Source organism: Delphinapterus leucas, chromosome 14, assembly GCF_059928025.1.
Source record: "Delphinapterus leucas isolate spDelLeu-1000000601 "Yukka" chromosome 14, BTC_Dleu_Yukka2, whole genome shotgun sequence".
Taxonomy (NCBI): domain Eukaryota; kingdom Metazoa; phylum Chordata; class Mammalia; order Artiodactyla; family Monodontidae; genus Delphinapterus; species Delphinapterus leucas.
The window spans coordinates 86792068-86813837 of NC_143142.1; the positions used below are offsets into that span (position 1 = coordinate 86792068).

The following is a 21770-nucleotide window of genomic DNA, read 5'->3' on the forward strand; positions in this document are numbered from 1 at the left end:
AAGGCCACATCGGAGCTCCGTGCAGAGGGCCCAGTTGCCTAACCCCACCCCCAAGCCCCGCTGGGCCTTTATTATCGTCCCCGGGACCTGAAGGCCTGTGGGCAGAGCTCACCGCCTAGACCCGCTCGGTCCAGCCTTTGGCAGAGCGCGTCCTCGGAGGGCTGACCCCAGGCATGATGGGGGTGACTTTCTCCGTCTCCCCTCGCCTTGTGCCCGGACGCTGTGTCCAAATGGCCATCCCCTTCTACTCCTGCATCTCCCCCGCCCGCCCGCCCTCTCTCCCTGGGCTCCTTTCGGGGAGATGTTCACTGTTACGGACTGCATTGCATCCCCCAACATCCACTGGTGATGCCTAACCCCCAGTGTGACTATGTCTGGAGATGGGGCTTTAGGGGCGTGACTGAGGGGGGCCCAACAGGACCTGTGCCCTTCTCAAAATTAAAGGAGACCCAAGACCTCTCTCTGCCATGCGGGACCCAGCAAGGAGACAGCCGTCCACAAGCCAAGGAGAGAGGCCTCCCGAGAAATCAGTCCTGCGGACGCCCTGCTCTTGGGCGTCCAGCCCCCAGACTGTGAGACAATGTATTTCTGTTGTCTAAGCTGCCCAGTCTGTGGTGCTCTGTGACGACAGCCTGAGCAGACAGATGCGTTCAGTATTCCGTTTATATTACAAAAAGATGGACAATTTTATTCCCCGAATACAAGAGTCTGCATCCTCTGCAGTCACACCTCCTGCACCCCTTGCCCCGGAAGAACGTGGCATCCCAAGCCCTCTCCATCCTCCCCGCCCCCGCCAGCCTCGGCCCATCTCCTGTCTCCCCACCCCGGCTCCGTCCTGTCCTTCCTTCCGCTCACACGGCCACAGCGCCCGGCCCTTCTCCCTGCGGGGCTGGCGGCCGCTTTCCCCTCATGCCATGAGAATGTTTGAACCGTGGGCCCTTCCCAGTGCCCTCCAGGCAGAGCTGCCAGCCTGCTCCCCCTTCCCTCCTCGGTTCTCTCTCTGGAGCGTCCCCCGGACTCTGGACCGGAGATGTTGTGTAGACGCTGGCTGCCCCCGCCCTGCAGCCCAGCGCTCCTCTCTTGCGCCCGGCGCGGACCACGGGGCCAGCTGCCCTGCCCTGTTCCCGAACCTTTAAGGATGCGAGGTCCCGGCCCCGCCGTTTTGGTAAAGAGCGCCGTGCACATGCCCCGAGACCCAGGCCCCCGTGGAGGCCTCAGGCCCAGCACAGCCCTGGTCGGGGCCCGGGAAGCAGGACGTCCCGGGAGCCTGGGGATGTGTCCGCCCTACAGCCTGTCTGTCCTTCCTCCACGCTCGGGACCCGGGACCCCAGTCCTCGCCCGATCTGCTCCGAGCCCGAGGACAGGGTCCTTCATTTCCACGACCCAAACGCTTCCCGCAGACACGATAATCCACTCCGCCGACAGCAAAGCGAGGGGCCTTCGACAGACAGGAGGGCGGTCACGTCTGCCCACAGCGACCCCCGCCCTCTAGGGTCCCGCGGCCCCGCCCCCGGCCGCTCCTCTGGCTCCGCCCCCGCCGGCCTGAGCTCCCGCAGCCCTGCCTCCCCGCGTCTGCGTCGGCCTCGTGGGCCTCCTTGGCTGCGCACGCCACGTGGTTTCCACTCCAGCCCTTTGTCCTTCTCGCCCTCGGCCTGGATGTGACATTTGTCCTTCTGGAGGGGGGCACACGTCCGCAGAGGCCCTGCCGGCCACCGGCAGTCCTCGTTCTCTGTTTACCGCACTCATCTCCTTCCGAAAGCTGTGCATTTGTCCTTTTGACCACTGTGTACCCCCAGGAGAAAGTAAACGCCCTTGAGAGACGAGCGCTCGGCGTCCGATGCACCCCCCCGCATCCCAGGTGCCTGGATCCCAGCGGGAGTCCAGCAGGTGCTCACTTCGGGGACAGCGGAAGGAATGCCATCGCCGCAGGCGAGACGGCCAAGGCCTGCGCGCCCCCAGCGCCTTCATATGTCTTCATCTTGGCAGTGCCCTCACCAGGCACTAAGCCCACTGTCTGGCATGCAGTAGGTGCTCAATACTTGTTTGCTGACAGAAGTGATGAATAAAATGAGTTTGAAATGGGGGTTCCTTTACATTCTAGTGTGACCGCCATCTGCCATCTAGTGGTGAGAGCGGGCAACTTCAGGACGACGAGCTTGGGAGAAGCAGTGAGGGAGCTGAACAGGGATGAAGGCCTATGGGTACCAGGGCGACGGCGGGGTTCCCCTCACCTCCAACCTCCCGTCTGTAGGAAGAGCCCTGAACATTCCGGATCTTGCACGTTACTGCGGAGTAGGGTGGGTAACACGTTGAAACCCCAGCAAAGTAAATGATGAAAAAGAAAAGGAGCCCCAGATAAATGCACATTAAGCTTCCAGTGGTCCCACAAGTAAGACTGTGCGAATATTCGTGGTTGTGTTTGATGCTCCAGCGGGACGATCTGCTTTTCTCCCGACTTTGGGGGGATCAGATCCGTACGGAGTTTTGACAAAAGTACAACAACACTGAGTTCCGAGTTTCCTTGGGGAACCTACAGACAGTGGGGGAACATTCAAGTGAATTGAGAAGAAGGAAGGATGAGAATGAGGGAAAGGTGAAGAAAGCACAGATCAGGGATCACAGAGATGCCTGAACGACACACACTCACTACATAAGATTACAAAAATGCCGTAAGACTGCAAACTCCAGGTACCTGTGGGTGCGGGGGAGTCACGTGACCCCTCTAGACCCCAGCTTCCTTCGTATAAACAAGAATTTTGGAAGACGTGGTCTCTGGGGGTTTTACAACCTTCAAGTTTCCTAGGCAGATCCCTAACTAAAACCTTAATGTACATTCATGACAGGTATGAACTTTTCAAATATTTCCTTGAATAGTGGTTTGTTATGTTTCTGTAGGGTTCACCTCAAACTGAAGGGCGCTGATCCCAGATGAAATGTTACATGATTCATTAATACGTTAGCCTGCGCCTCGGTTATGTGGAACCCTAACAAGGCTTCGAGAAAGCTGAAAAGACACAGGATTGAGGAGACGAGAGTGGGCCTGCCACTCTGTGAGCCGTGGCCTACCCCGCACGGGGCGAGTCAGGCCACACAGGTGGCCAAACACAGCATCATAAACAGGCACCGAGAATCGCTGTCCGTGATGGTCCACCAGCAGGCGTTTTAATAAATCCCAGGCATTACTTGACCACAGGCTACACAGACAACCGTGGGATAGGCGCCAATCTTATTCTTGGGGTAGTTAGCCAAGAAGCCCTGGGGGTTCGGAAGTGGCAGCCCCTCCCTCCCCCCCCATGCCCACACCCTCCCATATTCTCAGTGCACAGCCTAATCGCTCCCAGGTGTGGTGGTACCTGCGGGGCACCTCAGCCCACCTCCATGCCGGACAGGCACTCAAACCATCCCATCCCTTACGCCAAGGCCCCCCACCCCCCCTGCCCCATATCCAGCCCCTGTCCACCACCCAGCCCCCAAGCAGAGCATGCCCAGAGAACATCCACCACCTCACTCCTGAGAATGAGACTTGGGACCAAGACCCAGACACTGGGTGATGGAAAACCAAGCGAGGAGCGAGGTTTGAGAAGAAATTCCACGGAAGGCTCAAGGAATATGAGGAATGCAAAATTACTGTTATTGTGGTTTTTAAAAATACATCCCTCGGAGACGCACAGCGACATATTTACAGTTGAAATGTCATGACGTCTGGGAATTACTTAAGTGATTCCAAGTCAAAACAACCACGACAAAAAGTAAAAGATACCAACAAATCTTGGCAAAATGTTGTCATTGTTGGAACCTGGATGATGAATATGAATGAGTGTGTGTAACTTTCCATTAAGAAAAAGTTAGAATAAATGTAGAATAGAAGGAAAAACTAATCACAATACATGACTATAAGGGCCTTGATAACTTAGTTTTAGGAAAGCAGATGTCTGGAGCATGAAGGAAAGAATGGAGAGAGAAGGAAAGACTGAGTCTGGGCAAGATTGGCTAATGGTTCACTGTAGGACCCACCTGGAAGTCACACTCAAAAATTGCAGTCAGTGTTTTCATCTCTATGTATGTCAGTTCTTAACTTACAGAAGGTCAGCCAAGAGAAACTTTGATACTTCTGAAATATGAACGCAGAAATCCAAAATGTCTTGTTCTGATCCAGTGATGCCCCTCCACCCATCTCTTGACAGGCCATGCTAGGTACACCCCTTACCTGGAGGATGGCCACGGGGACCCATGGGATGATGGGTGTCAGTGCTTTGGAAAGCGGTAGCACGTCCCGTGAAGTTCATCATTGTTGCTAGGCTGCATGCAGGGCATCAAGGCAGAACAGAGCAGAGGGCTCGCAAGCCCAACACAACCGGGCTCTGATGGTGTGGCCGCAAGTTACTGGCTGTGTCACTTTGACTAGGCTGTATCTCCTTCTCTATCTTTTTTGCTTATAAAATGGAGCTAATAATGCCTGCTTTGAAGAGTGTTGTGAGGCTTAAATGAGTTAAAATAGATGAAAACTTTCTACCTCAGTCCCTAGCACACAGTCCTTTAAAACATTAGCTCGTTGTTGCTACTGTCCTGAATATATACCTCAAGACTGAAAGGTGTATCACCTAGACCTAGACTAAGACAATTCACTGTGCAACACGGTCTGACCCGTGTCCTTCCTGGCCTTTGTCTTTCTTACCTAAAAGGTCTCACCCTCTCTGTCTCATGTTCAAGCTTCCCCTTGAGCCCTGGACTTCCACCCCTGGCTTGTCTCTAGTCCTTGCACGACGGCAGACACACACAGGAACTCCGGACAGATGCACGGAATCTACACAAAGGCAGGCTATCGTGCTGATGCCGGCTTTTGTCACAGCAACTTCCCCACTGATACATGTTGTGGATCTTTGCCTGAAGCCTCACTTTGAGTTAATGTCATCAAGGGATAATTGACAATGATCTCCACCCCTTGCCTCTTGTCAGATTTGACAATTCAAAATATGTTCTAAATGTACCGAGGGGCATTTCGCAGAATACGTTTCCTTAGGCTCTTCCTCGCGGAAACTCACATGTCACTTTTCTCTCTCATATCAAGATCTTCTTACAGATGATCCAAGTCAACTAAGGTTTGATGCCAGATGCAGATTCTAATTCCAAGCCATTACCCCAAGCATTTTATAAAATTGTTGCCAAATTTTCAGGCCGGTGCCACCCGGTCCTGGGGACACGTGGGCATCTGGCTGATTTTCCGAGCTCCTTGACCTCTCTCCCCAGGTGGACCCCATCCCTCTTCCATCTACACTCCCAGAGCTTGTAGCCCTCTGACTCAGAACTCATGTTGACGTCTGCCTTCCCCCCCACCCCCTGACTGTGAGAGCGCCAAGAGCATGTGCTATTTTGTTCCTCTTTCTATCCTGGTATCCAGGCCTGCCTGTACTTAGCCACGGCGGGCACCCAGAATTTGTTGAATGAACATATAATGTCAAAGTTTCTGCACAATTTCAGAGAAGCCTGAAGTATTTTGATCAGATGAGACTTGCGTGTTCATCTGGTTCCAACTGCCCTCTCCGCGCAGGGGCCCCGATACTGATCTCCTCACATGTGAACATGGAGCTTCTGTTTGACCTCTCCAGGGTCAGGGAGTCTGTTGTCCTACTGCTGAATGGCCTGACCCTCAGGTCATCCTGTCTGTTAAGCCAAAGTCAGCCTGTACCTTCTGCCCACTAGTCCCAGGTCTGCAATGCAAAACATCCCCAAGTTCTGACTTGAGCCATTTCTCAGGGCAGACCTCCAATCACCTCGGAACTACTCACCTGTCTCGTGTGACACCTGTCTTCTCTGAAAGAAACCCCCTCTTCTGGCTTCTGTTACCCCGTCCTGGAAATGTTTCTAGTTTGTTTTAACCACTCTCTAGATGTCATGCCCAACACTGAACAGAACATGACACAAGGAGACTCGTGGAGCACAGTCAAGTGGGAATGACCCTTCTCGTGACCTGAATACTGCTCTTCTGTTGACAAATCCCAGGACGCTAAAAGGCCAGCTTCCTCTTGCCCTTACAAGATTGGAACTGTTGGCAGCAAAGCTAAGGGTTCACTCTGATGCCCTACTCTTGCAGATCTGACATCCCATTAGGAGAGGGGGCTTGGAATGGGTGTCTCCATTATGTCTTCTTTAGTTGAAAAAAGAGAGAGGGAGAATGAAAGAAAGAGGAAGGAAAAAAGGAAGGAAAGAAGGAAGGGAGGGAGGGAGGGAGGAGGGGGGGAAGGAAGGGAAAGAAAAAGAGGAAGGAAGGAAGGAAGGAGGGAAATATTCTCAGTGCAATCTTCATTTCACTGCATCTTTCCTCTTCCCATAAAGGAAACTGACCGGAGAGGGGTGTGTGACCATCACAGGCTTCCAGATTCCTGCAGGACTTCCCCGACCTTGAAGCCTGCCAGGGCTGGTGCATCAGTTGGCAGAAAGGAAGTCAGACATTCCAAGAACTCGTCACAGAGGCAAAGACCAGCGCATCTCACATTTTGTTTCAATAATCTTGCTGAGCTCTTGCCTTTTAAAAAGGTAAGACTGAGAACATGAGTAGCACAGATCAGGAATGCACCGCTGTTGTTTTCAAACAGCAAGACAGCGAGGGGGTAAGAGAGGTGCCATCACAAGTGGAGTGATTTGTTTTGTGTGCGCAGCTCGGCCAGATTGCCTCCAGCAGGGCAAGGGGTAGATTACAGCCACGGCGAACGTTCAGGCGCCGTCTGCCACCTAAATCCCACCGCCAAGGATGACATCGCATGGGTATGTGGCAGGACATCTACACCGCTCTTTGGTGACCAGTGGACGGACAGAGAGAAAGGACAGCCACTTTCCTGAAGGAAGGGGCACGGGCACGGTAGGACACCCCAGAACCGGGGGAAGTGTCTATCTTGGCTTTGACTCCACGAACATCCCACGCCTGTGTTCCCTGGAGGGAATTCCCCACACCTGGTGACACACACAGAGATCTGGGCCTATTCTGGTTGTGTCGCACACCAAGAGTGCTACCAGGCTGGCGCTGCCCCTTCCTCGTTTAGAATCAGCACCCTTCTGCTCAGAACCCGCCGCCCGGGAAGAGAGAGGGTCTAGATAAACTGAGTCATAAACCTCCCCCGTGCCAGGTTGGTTCTGCAGTTTACAAAACTCACAAGGCCTTCCACAAACTCCTCAAATCGGCGTTTTCATCCAAGAATGGAGGGGCATGAAGGGGCCACCAGTGACCCAGGCCTGGATGCTCTGTTTTCTGCACGGACACAATGTGAAAGCCACATTCAGGTCCTCACCCCGTCCCTTCCTTTTCCTGCCAACTGGGACACAGATCTTTTAACTTCAAAACACGTGTTATCTTTTTACATTAAAATTCTGTCAGTGCATCTGACGCCCCCAAGTCCTGTTTCTGCCATCGAAGCAGTAAATCTACTGCAAGTCTTAGAACAGTGTGTGTATTTGGCGTCAGGAAATGAGAGGTGCCCGGGGAAAATGAGAAATGCAGAGTCACCTTTAAAAAAGAAAAAAAGTGTGCGTGTCCTGGAGTCCACAAAAGACTTGAAAACAATACTGCGGCCATCTTGGCATCTTTTTAGATGAACTATCTTGTAAATCATCCAAAAACTCTTCTGCTTCTGTACATACAGCGCACTAACACTTGGGTGTGTGTTCTGCTTCTGTACATACAGCGCACTAACACTTGGGTTTGTGTTCTGCTTCTGTACATACAGCGCACTAACACTTGGGTTTGTGTTCAGCCAACAGAATTTTCAAACCACAGATCCAGACGGGCTGTCAAAGGATTTAAGCCACCTCCTGAAATAGGGGAAAAAGGTCTTACAGATCTCAAGAACTCCAAGATGTTTTTATTGATTTCAGTTTCCAATAGAATGAATATGTTTTCTCTAAATATTTTTTATCACACAACTGAAACATTGAATTATTTTTTCAGAAATAGAGTTAAATACAACAATCTAGTTACAAATTCTAATATAAAGAGTACAAAATATAATGTTATAACTTGTATTTTAAAAAAGAAATACAAACTCTATGGTCTTTTGCATTTTACTGCCTCAAAGCATAATTAGCAAAGTTGAAGAATGAACACTTTCCCCTCAGTCGCTCCACACAGACACACTACGGGGCACCTAAACCATCACTTGAAGTCCTGGCCTGTGATTTTTTTATTCTCTTTCTTTTTGCTCAGGGTATAAAATGTCCTGCGACTAGAACACACCCGAGTTAAAAGCAGTGAAACAGCATACGTTACTTCAGACACGGAGACATTCTGAAAGTGGAAAAGTAAAGTTGTACAAACGCATTCGTTTTTTTGTGCGTCGATCACACCCCCCAGGGGGTGATTTGCCTGTTTTCAAGACGGCACGTCGGTAAAGAGAATCTGGCCGTGAAAACCCAGGAGGTGCATTGCGTTCCAGGCACAGACTGAGAACTGCCATTCACCTTCTGTGACCCTGTGCGCTACACTCTATCTCCCGCTGGAAAGAAGGTGCAGCTACCTGAGCCAGGTGCCTGGGAAACAGCAGGGAGGTGTCACCTGCGACCTGCTGGGCCCAAGGCCACATCCCAGAGGCCTGCCAAATGATGACCTTGCGTGTGCACGTGCCTCCGTGTACTGTTTGCCTGACACTGTACAACCTGTGACTCAGCGGCCAGATCTGAAGATGGTTCTCGACATCCTGGGCAAAACCAACGCTCCGTAAGCTTGCCAAAGTGGCATATGTCATCCCCGGGGCCATTTCCTGGAGCACCTTCTTTTCAAGAAACTAGTGTCTTTCTTGGTTTACAAAATAAATAAGTAAATATTGGGAAGCATCTCTTAAAGCACTGAATACTTTTCAAACCCAAAAAGGCAAAATCCACTTGGCTTGAAAATCTGTACCGTGCCATAACCGAGGTGAAGCGCATCCATCTGAGACGGCCCCAAGGCCTTCCAGGAACCAGGGGAGAAAAGTGACACAACGGCTGACGAACGCCCGGAGAAGATGCTTGAACAGCTGAGTTTTCAGAGAATTTAAATGTTCATTCTTCAAGTTAAGGAATATGAGTGAATAACCTGAAAGAGTCTCTAAGCTCATTATTTGTGTTACAACAACGAGGAACAGGGCGAGCAGGGGAGGGGTAGGAGTGAGATCACCGGCAGCAGTGTGCAGGCGGGGGCGGGGAGACACACGGAGAAGCTGCAGTGTAGACAACCAAACCCTTTATTGTCTAAGTTACATTGACGCCAACACTGTCAAATCCTGTTAAGAAACAAGGAAACAGCAGATTGGTAGAGGTAGTAGAAAGTCTGTAACAGTCGGAGGGTGACTTACAAGAGAGACCATGCAGAAATTATCCATCGAAAAAAAGTGAATCAAAACACATTGGCTAAATAAATAAGAAAAACACAAATCGTATTAAATACTATGGTCAAACTGACATAAACACATGAACAAACCAATACAATACTGATGCTCAGTGGAAGAAAGGAAGCACAGTCGGGCCCCCAGACGGCTTGCCTTGGAGGGTGGTGTTCTTGGACGCCGCCCCCCGCCCCGGACCCCCGTCTGCTGAATTCAGGGAAAACCTTATTTCTGTGCTCCGGGTGGAAACAAGTATTCCAACTGGCTCGGGCCGCGTGTCCGGCCAACGGGACCCCGGGACGCGCCCCTCTCCACCACGCTCCCCGCAAAGGGGTCTCCCGGGATGACACCTGCGGCTCTGAAGGCCGCCTCTGAAACGGTAAGAACGTACACGATCGTGTCACTCTGGGTACAGAATTCCTCTGAATAACTAAAACACAGAGAAACAGACCGAATCACGAGCCCCTGTGCGTTCCTGAACTGTCACCCTTCACTGTCAGCCAAGAAAATAAAAGCTAGAAAATGCAGAAATCATCACTGTGGGGAGACTATGGAAGTGATCAAACGTAAGTCAACAGAAAGGCATGTTGATTTCTAGGGTGAACAGAGGAATGTAGCTCTGAAACTTTGCTCAAAATAACTTTAGAGGACAGTCACTGAATCGTATCTGCAAGGACATTCCTAATGACACCAACACGACAGATCATTCTGGTACATAGCCGGTGTAAGAATATCAGGAAAAAATAAGTAAAAAAGTTATATATATATACACACACATACATGCAGCTATATGCGTGTGTATATACATGTATATATATATTTATAGATATAAGCTAGCCAGTTACATTGCATTGTTTGCAAATGTTGCAAAGTAACCTGAACGGTCAAGTAATTTAAATTCAGTAACAAGTAGAATCCATAACCAAACATTAACTAAGAACAACAACAATAATAATAATAATAATAATAAAATTCAAAAAATCATTAGAACAGGAAAACCACACTTTAGGGTGTGTGTGTGTGTGTGTGTTTAAACAAGTCTTTGTATCAGAAGCCCATTTTCTACAAAAACTGCACTAATCCATGACCGTATTAGGTAAACTGTCGCTCTCACCAGTATTAAAGATTAGGATAATTTCTGTACATGTAAAATTATTGCTTTTTTGAAAAATATATTTAGCATATGCTCGTTTTAATCCATTTCCTGCCTTTACAAAATTTCACAATTAAAAAAAACCTAGTAAAGCTTTTGCAAAACATTTCACAGAACGTTTTCATTCAAGGCAGCAGTAACTTTTGATAATGCATAAAATCATTATGTGCAAAAATCTGAAACTCTCAGAAACGTTACCATCACACATGGTGTCATGGTAATGGGAAAAGAAAATATTTATATCTGTGGAATACAATTTTAACTGCGTACACTGCAAGGTTTAAGACCCTTTGTTACGGCCCTTAACTCCCCACCGCTAAAACTGGCATCTGCGCGACTGAGGAAGAGGTATATTAAGCTGTCCGACCCACGGGCCGGGGGGGCCTCCACGCTCTGGGAATGAAGGGACTCGTCCCACGGAGGCCCCCCCCGCCCAAGAAGAAAAGACGCCTACTTGCTGGGACAGATGGACAGGAAGGCAGGGAGGGAGGGGGGCGCAGGAGGCCCCAGAGCACCAAGACCCCGGCGACCTGGGCCCCCCCTGGGCTCAGGGGATCCTCCCGCTAGGACTAAAAGGGTCCAAATCGAGGGGGGTTCAGTGGCTAGATCATTTGTTAAGACAGGCAGTCTTCCGTTGTAAGCAGTTTGCAGAATGTAGCCCTGTTACCAAAAGGTCCTGAGAATAAACAAAGAACCCTGCTTTGCTTAGTGCCCAACCAGCTCTCTTTTCCCAAGCACAGCAAAAGCCTTCCCACGGATGTGTTTCCTCTGCCGGATTCACTGAGCACAGATGGGAGAGAGGGACACACCTGGGAAACGCAGAGGGCCCCCAAGGGGATGCGATGGGACCACTGAGGAAGGAGGACCTTGTCACCCGCCCGCCCCCCGTCGAGCCTGTTTCCACAGCACCTCAAGGCCCATCCTTCCTCTTTTATTCACTATTTTAAATACCCACTAAGACAAGGAGAGGCCAGAGCGTCAAAACTCCGTCAACCTGGACCCCTCCGCCGTCTGTTCTGACGTCACCTCCAACAGGCCTCTGAGCAGCGGCAGCGGCTTCTGTTTCAGTGCTTGGCTGCTTCACTTTGTCCGACACACACGAGCATCTTTCTTCCAGTGTCTCAAACCTGTCTTGAACAATATCGATGCTTTGCGCTCCTACCGTGGCTCCCACCTCCACCGTTTATTATAAGAAAATACGGACTATGGTCGGTGAGCACGTATATGCATATAGAATATCTACATGTAATTCTAAGTCGAGCATCTTTGTTGATGTTTAACGTGTAACAAGGAGAAGCCCTCCCTTCAGCTTCCGCTCCGCCCAGCGGCTGCAGGATCTGAGGTGTCCGGTTGGGAGTTCTTCCACAGGGCGGTCAGGGTCACGGTCGGGACATCCACAAGGGAACTGCGGACGCTGTCCCGGGGCACCGGGGATGGTGAAAGCGTGTCTCTAGGTTCCCTTTCTGAGAGGCACTGTTTGGACAGTATCTGCATTAGAATGGTCTCTCCCCTGGGGAAAAAAGAGACAAGAGAAAAGCTCATTTCTGCCTTTGGTTTCCAAGTGCATTTTTCCTATTAATTTTCTTAGCAACGCCCAAAGCACAAACAGCAACCTTCACAGAGCCACTGAGTCAGGTCAGCAGAGACCCCTGGCTTCAGCTTTAACTCACTGCACACGAGCAGGATATGTTTGCACTGTGCCTTCCTGCCTTCCAAGGCAGCTTGAGAAAATCACCCCCAATGATCTACAGAGGTTCATTAGCCGTCTCTGTTCCGCATGCAAGAACAGCAAATCATAGTGCCTGAACCAGCTCCGGAGGAGAGGTTACAAAGATGGCCAGATGGGGCCGGAGGGCTCAAAACAACAATGCACCGTGAGTAATACAAAGCGGGGTTCACAGGTGAATGACAGCGCCAGAACAGGGTTGAATTTGGGGGCCATACGAACCAGAAGTACAGCACTCCCAAAGGTCTGTCAGCACCTGAGGGAGCTTCCACCCATTTCTGTAAATAATTACCACGTTGGAAAAATAGAAAGGGTTATTCTAAAGTCAAGGGAACTGCAAGATGAAAATGAGAATGAAGGGAAGCCGAAGCTTTCAGAGAAGGCTCTCGCACGACATGTGAAGCATCGCTGTTTGAACAATGGAGTTTACCATCTGAGGACACGACAGGGCAAGATGAATCTTACTTAACTGCATTAACCTTCCGCTAAAGTCTCCATGAAGTAAAACCAACAGCTTGAGATTAACATGCACACATAAAATGCAGCGCTCGTGTGAAATTCCAACTGGTTTCCAGCTATGCCTGCAGGAACCCTAGAAATAAGTGTGTGTTGGGGGGGGTCTGGTTGACATAATGAATTAATAAGTGCCTCTCTTTAGTTAATAGTTTCAGAAAACTCCTAGGTAAAACTAGCTCTGCATTCACGACACCTACCAGTCGACATCTAGCGGAAGTCAGAAAGATACTCAACAAAATTTTATGGGGGGCTGGGGGGAGTGGGCACAGTGGTACGGACAGTAGTTTACTTGAAATGTAGGAAACAGTAACGGAATGAGAGAGGTGATAAAACTTCCTTAAGTAGATGGTGAATTTCCTGCAGTAAACTGAGAAGGATGTTTTGCATTTTTGCACAGCGACATCACGCCGTGGGGAGATCCATCATCGACAGGGCTCATTTGGAACTGGTTCCAGATACATTCGAGGACGGAAAATGGCCTTTGTGTTTACGGACAGAAAAACAGGAGTTATTGTTAGCTGTTAGGTGGCTGGCCTTGAACGTTTTGAGGGAGTATGTAGCAAACAGACTTGCTGGGGAGTCCATAAATGGGCAAGGAATGTGTATGAACACGTGTGTTGTGTGTGTCTAGATTCTGTATACACAATCCAGGCACCTCCTTGGACTTCCCTTCCTTTGGACCAGAATACACAGACTTGTATTGGAAGAAGGAAAAAGGATGGTTAGAGAAGAAGCATGAAGATGGCCCTCTGTCCGTAAAGGACTGAAGTTTTACACTGCAGGCTCAGAAAGTTTTAAAGCTATGTATTTTAGAGGGACTGCAAAATCTGGCTAACCCGAATAACCAGGTTGTTTAATTCAGTCCACAAATCTAGAGGCACAGATGCCAAGTTTCTCCTTATAAATGAGGGGATGTGTTCAAACAGCATCTCACTTTTTTTTTTTTTTTTCCAGCATCTCACTTTTAAGAGAGCTGTTTTCACTTCCGATTCGTTGGGACCAACACCTTATTCCTCAATACAGCAGTCCTATATAGGGTTTTTAAGAAATGACTGAAATTCATCTGAGAAATGAGGCCCAGGGGAAAATGCAGCCATGGAAGAAAGGAGTCACAGAAATACTTAAATTAAGTGGACACATGATATCTGAGTGCAAACAAGTTGCTTTTATTCTCCCACAAAGAAAGAGTCATCAGAAAATGAGAAGCACGCTTTCAGAAAATTTGGCTTTTCTTTATTGCAGCTGTGTGACTCTTCAGTAAAACTGAACAATATTTATTCAGAAATAAATATTATCTTTCTTTAAGGCGTTTCAGTGTTCCAGGGACGAATAGTGACTTATGGAACTTGATGAGGCCTACTTTTTCTTCCCCTTTTGTCTTATAAGGTAAAGGAATGCATATGTGCTCATGTGTGGGAGTAAGTGACCTACACACACAAAAGCCTATATCCTCTGGGACACAGGTGAGTCTCTCGGCCTCCGTGGACCAAGGCCTGCATTAGACATGCGTGGTGATACTAAACGCTTAACGATGTACAGGGAACATCTTACTGACAAGGACCTTTCCCAACCAGCCAACAGTTAGCTGGGACTCGCGTTATTACAGGTCATTTTGGATAAATCACTAGTTATTATTCACGACTTTTCACCTTATGTTACACTGAGTGGGAAAATGGATACTGTGTTCCAAGACATGTGGTTTACATGAGTAAGAAAACTACTGAGACAAACCAGCTGAATTTTGAAATGCGATCTGTGATACCGAGAATCTAAAAGTGACACTGAAAACAGATCATACATAGATTCAAATATACCAGCCTATGGGATTTCTCCATCGTTTGCATTCTAATCTCCACAGCTAAAAATGAGACAAATTAGGTTGCCATTTTTCTCCTCAGTTCCCTTTATTTTGATTAATGGAATTATTTCTCCAGCTTAACCATTTTAAAATAACATTTAGAATAATAAATAAACTGTTAATCACAGTCTATACATTTTGGCAAGGAATTCAAACAAGTCGTAACGCCAGATTTCATACTTCAGCAGAAGACGGTCTGGTCTTTTAAGTCCCAAAAACAGGGGAATGGAGGGAGAGAGGGTTAATTTTTCTTGGTTTGAGAAAGACCATTATTTAATTTCTAACATTTAACGAACAATACAATTGGAAAAATAAATTTCTCCACAACATTAAAGAAACCCCCCCTACTCTTTTCTCTCTAACATCCATAGCGCAGTGATACCAATATTTTAAAAAGCATATTATTTTCAAAAAATGTTCTTTCTAATGATGAATTTTGATGACTACTAGAAATTAAATGTTCAGTTGTGTTAAATCTATGGCAAAGCATCTTGAAAATGATGATATACGTGAATTCCTCCTCTTACGTAGAGTTTTGCTTGGAATATTAGCTTCTCTTACGATCAGAATTATCTTCCTAATACAACAGGCTCCAGCAGCGGGTGCCTTTATTCCCCAGGGCTGGAAGATTCATCCCCACAGCTAGGGAAGCGCCACTAATGAAGAGGGCTCCTGGCTGCCAGGGCTCAAACCCTTTTACAACAAATGCAAAGGAACGGGATGCCTACAGAATAGATACTGTGCACAGGAACAAACTATCCGATACCCTACTATTACCCAATCCAGACCTTTAACTTCCAAGGAGTCGGTAATCCTTTCCACCCCACCCAACAGGGGAATGTGCTGATAGAGAAACTGCTCTGGGATCTCCGAGTTCAAGTGCAAGCCTGTAACACAGAAGGGGCTTAGCCAGTGTGTGTGCAGAAAAGAGACCACGACCAAAAACACATCAAAACGAAACTCTCTGACGGAGGGGCAGAGAGACGGGTTGGGAGGTTGGGATTAGCAGATGCAAACTAGTATATATAGGACGGATAAACAACAAGGTCCTAACGTACAGCACAGGGAACTATAGTCAATATCCTGTAATAAACCATAATAGAAAAGAAGAAATAAATAAACTGCATGTATGACCTTGTAAACACAAAAACAAAAAAGGAAACTTTTATTCCTCAAGTAACTAAATTAACTGAATTTAATCCACTCCAACGTATGTATATTATGACATTAGGATTACCTCACATAGGAAATTCAGATATTAATACAGCAAAGTAAGGGCAGCTGCCGTATGGCTGTGGGTACAGACATAGCGTCTGCCCGCCAGCGTGATGTCGTCTGAACACAAGGCAGCAAACTAGGGAATTACATTTATGCTGACAACACTTTTCTCAAGCTAAGAGCTCTCCCATCGTCCCTTTAAGGCACGACTAGCAGCTAGACTGTAAAACAAAACAAGACAAAACCAGGGTGTTTACAAGCACACGACCAGGCTCTGACAAAGCAGGGAGATGCTGAGAAGAGGGAGTGGCCGTGACGACCGAGCACAACGGTCCACGATGGGCACGTCCACACAGGCAACAACACGTGCATCTACATGTTTACACGCATGTGCACCGTACGTATACACGGCGCCCGTGTCTCCCCAGCTGCTCAGGACAACTGCTCACTCTTGGAATAACCGACAACAGCTAACGTGCTGGACGTCTGGTCTCTGCCAGGCTCAGTCCGCCGTCCTCGTTAATCTTCTCAGCAAGTACAGAAGCGTGTGCTGCTGCTGTCATCATTTTACGAATGAGGAAACTCAGGTGAAGTTCACCTGCCTGATCTGAGGTCTAGGTTAGAGTCTCCTACTCAATAACCCAACATCTTAACAATTCAGGCTATTGAGTCCCTCGGAGTAGAACTGGCTGATCTTCAACGTTGAGAGCTATTAAATATTTATATGTTCTCCACCAGGATCAAACCCACTTCAAACCCACATATTCGCCCGCCAAGAGGCATCACAAACTTGACTTGAAGGTCAGCTGGAACTGGTTTTGTCCGGCTCCTCCTGCCACGTTCCAGGCTCCAGGAACGGCTCCTCCCGAGAGCTGGAGCCTGAAGCCAGCACCCGGGTCCACTCCATCCCCTTCCCCTCCCTCCCATCCTGCATCCAACCCCCAAGTTCTTCCTGCCACCAAACATCCCCACACCCATCTGCTCTCCGCAGCCTCACCCCAGCTCGGGCCGCCTCTGGGTCTCGCTGGGATGACCCCCAGCACCTCCAGAGCGGGGCTCAGCTCACTGTCCGGAACCTCCGCAATCCATCCCCGACCCAGACCAACCCGACTCTCCTACAGACACAACACTGGTGACGTCATCCCTGGCTCAGGGTCCCCACTGCCCTCGGGATGGAATTCCCACATCTCAGCGCTGGTACCCAACGGCGATGTGTCTCCCCAGGCTCATGTCCTGAGCGCCTGGCCACCCGCCCAGCTCTCCCCGCATACGATTCCTCCAACGAGACATCTCTTCCACCTCCGGGGTTGGGGTCGGGGGGGGGGCGGGTATCGGCAGGGGCATCTGCCGGCTACCCGCACCCTGGCAGTCTTCTCGACGCCCCAAGCCTGGTTCCAGGGCCCTCATCCTGTCACAGCGCTGCACCTCTCTGCCCTGTTTTCTTACCTAAACCACCCACTGGACCTCAGGAACCATGAAAGCAGGAAAAGTATTTACTTTGTCTCCCAACATCCTCGTTATCTCCACCAATATGACAGAGCCTGGCACACAGGAGGTGCGCAATAAATACTGTTAATGAGTGAACAAATGATTATTGTAAAACTGAATTCCCAAATACTGTTTCCGTTAGATAATTTAACATCTATTATGTATATCTATAAAAGTCCATCAACTGTTAGTGTTACATCAAGTAATTTATGCGTGAATACAGTGTTGTGTGATTTTAAAAACTCCCCTGACCCACAGCTTCTAAAGCCCACAGGAAAAGAATGATTTAAATATTAATTAGTTAATGTTTGTAAAGCACACTAAACATGAAAAAGAACATGGCTGATAAGTATAATGAGTCCCGTTCTAGACATAAATAACCACAGAACTGTCCTATGAATCTAGATCGTATCTAAATCTAAGACAGCAGTTGTGATTTTTGTAAACAATGAGAACCCCAGAATAAGAGAGAACAGTAAGATACAAGCCGATAACTACTACTGCTATGTTCTGCACTTATCCTGGCAGACACATCTCTATGAGAATTCTTAAATTCCAAAGTACGTTAAAGAAAACAGAATTTCCTTCAAGAACCAAAATGTTCAGTGATTGATCACCAAAAGCTCCTTTTAATGTGACAGAGGACAAAAAGTACTTCCAGAGGCCATATCTCGAATATGCGAGCACGAGAGGTGTATAAATCCAGCTGAGTTTTGGTGTCACGGGCCTGACAACCACGGTCAGGAGACTGAAAAGCAGGACAGCTGACCCACGGAGGCCTTGCAACAGGAGTAAATAGTTCCTAAGACCACAGTACTGAGTCACTGCACACGTGAAACTAAGAGGTGGGCTGGTAATAAGTACAAAACTGCAGAACTTGGGTTTACAGAGACAAAGACGAAAATATAGATACATCTCTTCTCTTTCATCACCGAGAATGGGTAACAACTGTGATGAATTCCCAGCATAACTATAAGTAACAAAGAACTAATTTAAAATACAGTCTTAGTGATTTGCTTTGCTGATCTATTTCTCCCTGTACCAGAAGCCTTTGAAAGAGGCTTAGGTAGAATCCATGTGCACCAGATAAACTGATGTGTGTTCCTGAAGAATCTCACTGTTATTCAGAGACCTGCCAGGTGCTTCCCGGCCCCGTCAAACACTCCTCTGGAAAAGCCAAATCTTAGGTGGATTGAATGGGCCGCTGTGTCTGCAGGAATGCTCTGGACTGACTTCACTTGTACTGTCAGTATGTAATTCTCCAATTATGGCACGACCTTGCCGCTACTACAACCCACAGACACATCACAGGGTGCGCCTTGTCGAAAGGGTGTTTTACTTCTGTTTAAAAGGAGAGTGTTGCCTAATTCGAGCTGAGGTCACATGTGTCCAGAAATCTTTTAATTCTGCGTTCAGTGAGATGCTATTTTTTTCATCAATTGTCACAGCATCGTGAAATAACAGCTGTCGTTCTAAAACTATGGGTTTTATTAAGAGAGAAGTCACTTACTAAAAAACTATAACAAAGGGAAAGGCATTCTGTCCGTGACATATGAAGAAAAGGCTTTTAACAAAAAAACAGGGATTCTGAAAATTCGATAAAAAACAAAACCAGAGCCTCTGATCAGGTACCGTCCATCCTAAGGGCAGCTCAACCATGAATTAGCAGCAGGCTCTGGGCAGTGTTTTTATCGCTCACTATTCTCTTCTAGAGAAACGGACTGGAATTTCTGGAAGTTCTTCTGACATTTATGTCACCGTCATCATTGTCAACGACCGTGAATCCCACACGTGTCCAGGCAGGGTGTGCTAACTGGATCTGACCACCTGGACCGGATCCTGGATGTTTATTCTGGCAGCAAGGAAACTTTCCCCTCTTCATTTACAAGGGGGAGAGGTTGCAGTTACAGAACCTTCTACGGCAACCTATCAGAAAGCAAGAAGGTTATGGAGAAAATACCTGTGGGAGAACGAGGATGGGTGTGACATCCTGTCAGGGGCAAAGAGGAAGAAAAGCCCTGAAACCACATGCTCTTAGCCCAGGATGACGGGACAGACCACTTAGGATGGCGTGTACCCCCTTACTTCAGAGCTACAGACCGCATCCCACAGTCACTCGTGCCCAGGAGCTGGCCACCTTTTATAGATTGAACGCACTAAGGCCACACATCTACAGTGACCCGCGTTCACCCGCGTTCTATGTACATGCATACGGGTATCTTACGCATTATGGCCGAGCCGGTGGTGTGCATTAGACAGAGAATCAAATCAGGACAAAGATGAGGCCCTGAGACACCAAACTCAGCAGAACGCTTCTTCTGGAGTGATTCAAAAATACGGTTCTGAAATAATGCCATGTGCAGCGACATGGATGGACCTAGAGACTGTCATACAGAGTGAAGTCAGACAGAGAAAGACAAATATTAATCGTATAATATCGCTTATATGTGGAATCTAGAAAAATGGTAGAGATGAACTTATTTGCAAAGTGGTAATAGAGTCACAGATGTAGAGAACCGACTTATGGACACCAAGGGGAGGGAGGGGGGAGGGACAAACTGTGTGATTGGGACTGACATATGCACACTGCTAGATATAAAATAGACAGCTAATGAGAACCTACTGCACAGCACAGGGAACCCCACTCAAATCTCTGTAATGGCCTATATGGGAAAAGAATCTAAACAAAGAGTGGATATATGCATAACTGATACACTCTGCTGTACACGTGAAACTAACACAACATTGTAAATCAACTCTACTCCAATAAAATTTTTTTAAAATATGGTTCTGAAGGGCTTCCCGCAGCGGTTGAGAGTCCGCCTGCCGATGCAGGGGACACGGGTTCGTGCCCCGGTCCGGGAGGATCCCACGTGCCGCGGAGCGGCTGGGCCCGTGAGCCATGGCCGCTGAGCCTGCGCGTCCGGAGCCTGTGCTCCGCAACGGGAGAGGCCACAACAGTGAGAGACCCGCGTACCACCAAAAAAAATATATATATATGGTTCTGAAGACGAGAGACAAAGCCTAACTTGTTCTCAAGCTAACCTCCAAGCAAAACATCTTGAGTGGAAAAGTATGACTTTCTGGCGTTTTCTGTCACCAGCGGTCTCTACCAATTCCGTCACCCACAACAAGACCCAACGCAGCTGCATCGACCCCGACCGTGTCGCTCACGGCCTGAGCCACCTTCAGTGATTATCAGGCACCCACAGACTGTCCCGCAGGACTGGGCTCTCATTCACAGCAACGAAAAGCTACTTCCACATCTGGTAAAACACCACGTGGTACCCTTGTGACGACCATCGTGACACCCCTTTTCCCAGCTACGCGACATGAAAACCCACACACCCGTGAGTCGGGAGACCTACTTGTTTGGGGGCATCTGCGGAGGTGGCGTGGGCTTCAGCACCTCGGAGGCCGTTAGACTCAAACAGCACTGTGAGAGCAAGTATGTGCGTTAGCAGGGGGGCACTAGCTTCCCGACGCCCCGCGACACGTGTCCCTTACAGGTTAAGCACTTGCGCAAAAAAAAAACGAGAAAAAGCCCCAGCGCCCAGCCTGTGGCCGGAAGATACCAGTTTACCATAACACTTACTGTAAGAAATTGAAAACACTGCCTGGGGCCGGTGCCCTTTTTAATTCAGGCTTCGTCGCCAAAGAGACCCATCAGTGACAGCATGAATTAGCCGCGCGCGTGCAGAGGGCCCCTCCTTCTGCGTCACTTACCATTTGGCCCCTGTCACTTTGCATCAGACCCGACCCGGGTACGGATGCATCCTTCACGCCTGGGATAAAGCACCCCCGGCCCCGCCTCGCCCTGGCTGTGTGGTGTCCCCAGTGCACACACATTGCTCCCCCCGATTCCATCTCAGGCAAGCTCTTGACAAACAGGCCGAGGAATTCTGCCACTCAGCACCCACCGGTCCACAGAGGCCAGCTGGTGCCGAGGAGGAAAGCAGGCAGCCGGGTGTCATGCCGATGGGGGACTTGGGTTTCAGTGCGCCCCGGTGGCAGCATATCTCATTACCCCGTGCACTTCTGAGAAGTCCACTCTACTTAAAGTGGAGCATTTGCAAGACAGGCTTATCTCAGATTAAACCACACGGCGCTTGGCTGCAAAGGAAAAATCATTTCAGGTGCAGGTGCCGGATGGGACAGCCTAGAGTGTAATCCCAGGAGAGAAGGCCTGACCCCTCACCTCACCCGGGCGAAATCTAAACCTGTCACCGACTGTGGAAAACAGAGACTGCCCCCCCCAGGGCCCCCCAGGCAGGTACCTGTGTGAGCCCGCGTGTGGGCCCGGAGATGGCTAGACTGGTGGAAGCACTTCCCACACTCCCCGCAGACCAAGTCTCCCTGGTGGGCCGGCGTCCGGAGTGTCCCTGGGCAGCGGTGCAGGGGCGGGGGAGGGAGGAAGGGGGCGAGAGGAAAACATCGTCAGCCCCTCCGCTGTGTCCTGAT

At 48.9% G+C, this 21770-nt stretch overlaps 1 protein-coding gene across 5 annotated transcripts in view; it reads right to left on the reverse strand.

Annotated features, from left to right (window-relative positions):
• Positions 1 to 282: 282 nt before the first annotated feature.
• ZNF516 (zinc finger protein 516) overlaps positions 283 to 21770 on the reverse strand; it is a 121037-nt gene continuing 99549 nt past the window's right edge. For 3 of the 5 annotated variants that reach the window (XM_022560035.2, XM_022560036.2, XM_089895330.1), the window contains exons 4-6: positions 21587 to 21691; positions 20678 to 20745; positions 283 to 12013 (exon numbers count right to left, since the gene is read on the reverse strand). In XM_022560035.2, coding sequence (XP_022415743.2) covers positions 11954 to 12013; positions 20678 to 20745; positions 21587 to 21691 — 233 coding nt within the window. In that variant the 3' untranslated portion in view covers positions 283 to 11953. The remainder of the gene's footprint in view (positions 12014 to 20677; positions 20746 to 21586; positions 21692 to 21770) is intronic. The other 2 variants (XM_030761989.2, XM_030761990.2) reach the window with 2 other exon arrangements.